The 6,811-nt window shown below is 49.5% G+C and overlaps 1 protein-coding gene across 4 annotated transcripts in view; it reads right to left on the bottom strand.

The window, feature by feature from the left end:
- Positions 1–2,331: 2,331 nt before the first annotated feature.
- The window catches only part of Capn9 (calpain 9), a 37,043-nt gene continuing 32,563 nt past the window's right edge, over positions 2,332–6,811 (bottom strand). For 3 of the 4 annotated variants that reach the window (XM_021220157.1, XM_021220158.1, XM_021220159.1), the window contains 3 exons: positions 4,830–4,946; positions 3,525–3,583; positions 2,527–2,553 (listed from right to left, as the gene is read on the bottom strand). In XM_021220157.1, the coding sequence (XP_021075816.1) occupies positions 2,527–2,553; positions 3,525–3,583; positions 4,830–4,946 (203 nt within the window). Of the gene's footprint in view, positions 2,554–3,524; positions 3,584–4,829; positions 4,947–6,811 lie in introns of all 4 variants that reach the window. The other variant, XM_021220156.1, reaches the window with a different exon arrangement.

Genomic DNA, 6,811 nt, shown 5'->3' with positions numbered 1-6,811 from the left:
CTCTTGACCTCTCTTTTCCCCTTCTTTTTATCCCATCTGAAAGGCCCAGGGGCTGGGAACAGGCCCCATGGCACTGGTAGCCAACACAGCCTCCTACTGATTCACAACTGTGGTGGTGGGTGGCCTCCCTTCTGGTAGCTGGCAGGCATTCTTGGCTCTCAGTAGAACGAGGCTTTGTTTTCACAAAAGACTCAGGGCCCTGAATTGGGCTGGCACCAGTGAGCTTGGTACCCTTGCCCGAGTCACATGCCCTGTTTTTTCTGAAGCCCTGGCCTCTCATTGGACCATAAGGTTCTGAGGTGACAGGGTTTGGGAAGTTTGGAGCCAGCTCCAATTTTTGAATCCCAGAGGCTGGTTCTGTATGTTACACCAGAGGATTCAGGGTAAGGACCTACGGAGACACCTAGGGGATTTGGGGTAAGGACCTATGGAGATACCCAGAGGATTCAGGGTAAGGACCTATAGAGACACCAAGGGGATTCACTGTAAGGGCCTATAGAACCGATTTCTGTACCCCGGGTTCGTGTTCTTTAGGTATGACCGCAGGGCTGTGATGAGAGCCGAGCCTGGAGGCCATACTCTGTGGCGGAGGTCATACTCTGTGGCGGAGGCCATACTCTGTGGCGGAGGCCATACTCTGTGGCAAGGAAGTTGGTGGCAGATGACTGTGAGTGCCAAGACTTCGGCAAGAACGAGTCAAGCTCTTAACCACTGTATCATTTCTCCAACTGGAGAATTTTTTTAAAAAAGTAATCCTGGCTAGAAAGATGGCTCATGGGTTAAGAATAATATTGCTGGTGAGGCCTGGTGGCACACACCTTAAATCCCAGCACTGACTGGGGAGACAGAGGCAGGAGAATCTTTGTGAGTTTGAGCCCAGTCAGAGCTACATAGGTGAGACTTTGTCCAAAAAAAAAAAAAAAAAAAAAGTTCCCAGCATGATCCTCGGGTGACCCACAAGTACCTAGAATTCATTCCTGCTCCAGGGAATCCATGCCATTCCTCTTCGGCACTCCTCAGGCATTTGTTCTCATGTACACACTCTTACACACAGACACATCATTAAAAAAATTAAGTATTTTTAAAATCAAAATGAAAAAGAAGTGCTCACCTCAGAAGCCAGAGCGGGTAAGCGCAGCCCTGGGGAGGCAGAATAAGGTGCTCCCTGGGGCTCACTGACCTAGCCAGCCTAGCCCACCTCGTGACGCCCGGGAGACCCTGCTCAAAAATAAAACACACGGGGCTGGAGAGATGGCTCAGCGGTTAAGAGCACTGACTGCTCTTCCACAGGTCCTGAGTTCAAGTCCCAGCGAGTACATGGTGGCTCACAACCATCTGTAATGGGATCCAATGCCCTCTTCTGCTGTGTCTGAAGACACCTACAGTGTACTCATATATGTAAAATAAACAGATAATATTTAAAAAATAAATAACACACACACACACACACACACACACATACAACAAAAAACAAAAAACAAACAGACAGAACCCCAAGGTGGAGCGGCTGAAGAGATGGCTCGGCAGGCAAGAGCCCCATACTGTTCTTGAGGAGAGTCTGAGTTCAGGTTTTAGCACAAGTTACTCGGCTCACAAGAGCTACAGGGATCTGACATTCTCTTCTGACTTCTGAGGGAAACCGCATTCACATGCACCTACACATGGATAAGCACGTATGCATGCGGTTCAAAATATAATAATTAAAATATATTTAAAGGACTGGAGAGATGGCTCAGTGGTTAAGAGCACTGACTGCTTTTCCAAAGGTCCTGAGTTCAAATCCCAGCAACCACATGGTGGCTCACAACCATCTGTAATGAGATTTGATGCCCTCTTCTGGGGTGTCTGAAGACAGCTACAGTGTACTTACATATAATAAATAAATACGTCTTAAAAAAATATTTAAAAAGCAAGGTGGATAGCGCCTGAGGAATGGACACCTGAGGTTGCCCTCCAACATGCGCATGCACACACACACACACACACACACACACACAGTACTGCCATCAGTCTCCCAAAGTAGTACATCAGGATAATTTCCATGTTACCCCGTAGCACTTTAGACCCTCAGCATCAGCAGGCTCTGTTCCCTCCATCTGAGATAAACGTTTTCACTAACCTCCCCTTGAATAAAGAAAATAAAGAAAAGCACCGTGTGTGTGTGTGTGTGTGTGTGTGTGTGTGTGTGTGTGTATGTATGTCTTAATAGCATGATTGGAGCCAGGACTCTGGGTACTGAAACACTGAATGACCAGTTGGTGGGGGAGGGGTGGGGGAGGACGGAGCACACAGCAACCCCAGGCCTGAGCACAGACACAGATGGTACCATAAGTTCTTGTGGAGCAATGATCTTACAAGAAGTACCACAGAATCAGAGAACACAGCCAATCCCTTTAGATTCTTCTAAATCATGGCTGAGAGGAGAGGAGGGTGGTATGAGGTGGGGAGAGAGGAGTGGGCGGGGCGGAGGTTCATGGTCCAGAAGCTGAGTATCAGAGGGGCAGACGGCCTCAGGTCAGTGCAACCTCAGATGTTCATGGTCAAGCTGATGAACTGGAAGTAAAGAGAGAGATGAAGCTTTAGAAACGTAGCCTAGCAACTAGGGCGTGGCTTCTGTTTGTATTCTGTCCCAAGAACTCTTGCTGGTCATCTTGCACAAATTCAGCCCTTTGACTCAACATGAAACCATTTATTTAAAATTTAAATTAAAACATACTGCTGGGTGTGTCGCGTGTATAATTATTTTATGTACACATGCATATGTGTATGTGGGTGCAGACCAGAGCTTGATATGAGGCATTTTTCTCCCCATCTTATATTCTGAGACAAAGTCTCTCACTGAACCTGCAGGTACTAATTGACCGTGACCACACTGGCTGGCCAGTGAGCTTCAGAGATCCACCTGCCTCAGCCCCCCCCACAGCGCTGGAATTACAGATACATGCCTCCAGACTTGGCTTTTTACATGGGTCATAGGGTTCAAACGTGGGCCCTCATGCTTATGCCCATCTCCCTGGTCATATAAACGTTGAAAAAAGGGCTATGTGAACTTTCAGTAGAGGGCAGGTAGGACAGAGGGATCAGATGTGTTTCATCCCTGTTGAAGGGGACAGCCTCACTGAGACATCTTGGGCAGGGTAGTGTGAGTTTGGTGACCCACCTTTTCAGAGAAAGACAACCCTCTACCATAGTGGAGCTGAAGGGGAGGGAGGCAGTGTGGTAGCTCAGACTTGCAGAAGCAGCTGGAAGCAGCCGGAAGCTTCTCCTCTCTCCCTTCCTCTCACCAGGTTTGCTCATGTTTATGTGGAACGTTCTGTTTCCTCCACACCCTTTTACTTGGGGCTCGCATGAGCAGACACCAGGGCAGTGAAGACACCCACAGCTCACACGCTGACTGCCAAGCGGACAGAAACACTGGCCTCAACACTTTGTAACTGCCCACAGGGAGTGCTCGTCCTGACTGGAGATCCCCTTATCGTGTTCATACTCTGCTGGGGCCCTGGCCGGGGTCTGCTTGGCCATACCTCGTTTATGTTGAGATGGATGAAGTCCTTGTTCTTCACACTGAGAGACTGGAACACCCCTGTTGGGAGAGAGGAAGCGTCACAGTGGAGCCAGACCCCTGGGCAGGTTTAAGGGCTCCTGGACCACTGGGAAATCTGCGGGTAGCTGCTCCCTCTAGTGGACATCAGATTCCCTGCATGGTGGGGTGGAGAAGATGGAAAGGATTCAATTCCTGGCCAGGGTGACCGGAGAAGGGACTGTTTTCTCTGGACATCAGGTTCCCACTTCCAGAAATAGCCAAACCTTGATTAGTAAGGTGGAGAAGGGGCTGTCCAAGGGCATGAGAGAGAGAGAGAGAGAGAGAGAGAGAGAGAGAGAGAGAGAGAATAAATGTAGCATGGACCTGCTTGGATGCTGAGTTTCCCAAGCAATGGTGACAACATCCTGTTATCACACTGGGAACACTTCACTATTAGCTGGTAACTGGGCTGGTGCATAAAATGCATGTGCATTATAAAACCACAAGACACTGGGACATGTTCGTTCGTTCGCAGCTGAAGGGACAATGGATGACTGAATTGCCCTGGATGCATTTGGCCACCCTTTGGGCTATTTTGGAAGAGAGTGTGACAATGAACCTCCTCTGCAGAGTTCCTGCACACAAGCCTTCCATCTTTCCTGTATAGCAAACCCTGCTTAAAAGACTGTGTCTGTGTCTGGGGCTTTCAGGGGAGAACACGTGAGGGACAGAGACGTCTCATTCTGGGTTTTGTGAGGGGATTTGACCTTTCCTCAGTCGGAGGCGTGAAACCTGTCCACTCACAGCCCTTCACAGCCTGTAGGTGTGTAACCATAGGACCTTATTCTGTCTCTCAGCTGACCACAGGACGTAGTGTCTGCACAGACATCCGTGGTGGCCCTCTGTGTCCTAGATCTGCCTTCTGCCTTCTTTTCCCCAGGTTCGTTCTTTCTTTCTTTCTTTCTTTCTTTCTTTCTTTCTTTCTTTCTTTCTTTCTTTCTTTCTTTCTTTCTTTCAAGATTTATTTATTATATGTAAGTACACTGTAGCTGTCTTCAGACACTCCAGAAGAGGGCGCCAGATCTTGTTACAGATGGTTGTGAGCCACCATGTGGTTGCTGGGATTTGAACTCAGAACCTTTGGAAGAACAATCGGGTGCTTTTACCTGCTGAGCCATCTCACCAGCCCTCCCCAGGTTCTTTCTTATGTACTCATAGATGGTGACTGGAGACTCTGAGCTTGGCAATACGTACTCCCAGGACTCTCTTGGCTCCCTGCACACTCAGGGCTCCCTTGCACACTCACGGCCTGCATTCTCCAGCCGCACCAGGCAGTTGAGATAGTCATCGAAATCCAGCTGGAGGTCCTCGTCTGCGTACCTGAGGACAATCAGCTGCAGGAGATGGCCACTCAGCTGAAAGCCTGAGGAGAGACAGGAGACTCAGGACCTGCCTTGGAAGACCCCATGGTGAGCCGATGTCTCTGGGACCCCCAGAGGCACGGAAGTGAATTACTCAGTGTGCAAAGCCTGTGTGCACGTGTTCATGTGGATGTCCGTATGCAAAAGTGTGTGGTCAAAGGCAGCTATCATTCGTCAGGGTCACCCCGCCCCCCCCAACTGGTCTGGAACTTGCCAAGTAGGCTAGGCTGGCTGGCTAGCAAACTTCAGGAACCCTCCTGCCTCTGCCTCTCCAGTGCTGGGATTACAAGTTCAGGCCAACATGCCTTACTTACATGGGTTCTGAGGTTGAACCCATGTCCTTGGGCTAGTGTGGTCATCTCCATAGCCCACTGGTATTAAGATCCTTAAGGCTGGTGGGTGTGGAGGGTAGGAATATCCTCTTGGAGACAGGAGGGAGGAGAAACTGTGGGAGAGTGAACCAGGAAGAGGGGGTAATGACTGGACTGTAACAAATAAAAGTAATTAAAAAGAAAAGATGGTTAAGAGCCAAGGTATTCGAGATATCTCCTAAGGGACTGCCACCTTCAGTGAGGGGTGCTGTGTAGGGGCTCATTCCTCACATCATGCTGGAGCTGTGCACACTGGGGACCAGTGTGGCCCTGGATGTGGCCTGGCCACCACAGGGCATGGCTCCACTTCTCCAACCTTCATTTTCCTCATTAGTCAGTGTGGTGGTTTAAATATGCTTAGCCCAGGGAGAGGCACTATTTGGAGGTGTGGCCCTGTTGGAATGGGTGTGGCCTTGGAGTGGGTGTGGCCTTGTTGGAGGAAGTGTGTCACTATAGGTGCCCAAGTGAGACCTTTGTCCTAGCTGCCTGGAAGTGAGAACAAGAAGTAGAACTCTCAGCTCCTCCATGCCGGGACGCTGCCATGCTCCCGCCTTGATGATAATGGATTGAACCTCTGAACTTGTAAGCCAGCCCTAATTAAATATTGTCCTTTATAAGAGTTGCTTTGGTCATGGTGTCTGTTCACAGCAAAGGAAACCCTAACTAAGACAGTCAGATAGTTTGAACGAGTGGGAATTCCACTTGGGTCTCGCTTTCATCGCTCTGCTTCCCAATCCATGGTTTCAGGGGTGCTATTCTGTCCCCACATTAACTCTGGGTGCATATCTATCCACATGTTAATGGGAGCATTTGGAAGTCCAGCAGGGGTCTTCCCACTCACACTTCCAGTTCCACCAGAGGTGGAGGCTGGTCTGGCTCAAGGCACTGTCTCTGGAAATGCACATCACACCTTGCCTTCCTAAACCCTGGCAGCTGCATCCAAGGGACCAAAGGAGGGTGAGCCGCTCTCCCCATATCAACTCAGGACTGCAAAGACAGTTAAGTTCTGTAAGTCCCAGCTCAATCTATTCTGCCATGGAAATAGAGTCACAAGCCCCTAAGAGAATCAGGCACTGTCCCTTGTTTATGACACAGTTTGCTCTTCACAAAGGACCCAAGGTGTCGCACAGCATTCTGCCTTCTGCTATGGACAGTTGAAAATGACTGCTTAGAATGCAGCATGGTGGGCTGACCTCAGCCCATCGAGCCCAGTTCAGGTTTTTGATGTTGGTTCTCTTCCCATACCTTCTCCCCTCCCCCATTTCCCCTTGTACCTCCCCCATCCCACCTGTCACGTGCCCACTTGGCCTCCAAACTACCCTTGAGTCCTCCTCTTCCTCTCTCCTGGTCTTTCCAGCTTTATAGCTTGCTGCCCCCACTTATGTACAAACATGAAAATGTTCGCTGGAACACACATCTGACTTCTTTCTTTCTTTCTTTCTCTCTCTCTCTCTCTCTCTCTCTCTCTCTCTCTCTCTCTCTCCCTTTCTTTCTTT

Source organism: Mus pahari, chromosome 20 (genome assembly GCF_900095145.1).
Source record: "Mus pahari chromosome 20, PAHARI_EIJ_v1.1, whole genome shotgun sequence".
Lineage (NCBI taxonomy): Eukaryota > Metazoa > Chordata > Mammalia > Rodentia > Muridae > Mus > Mus pahari.
The sequence above is the reverse complement of the archived record's forward strand: the minus strand, read 5'-3'. Positions and strand labels throughout refer to the sequence as shown.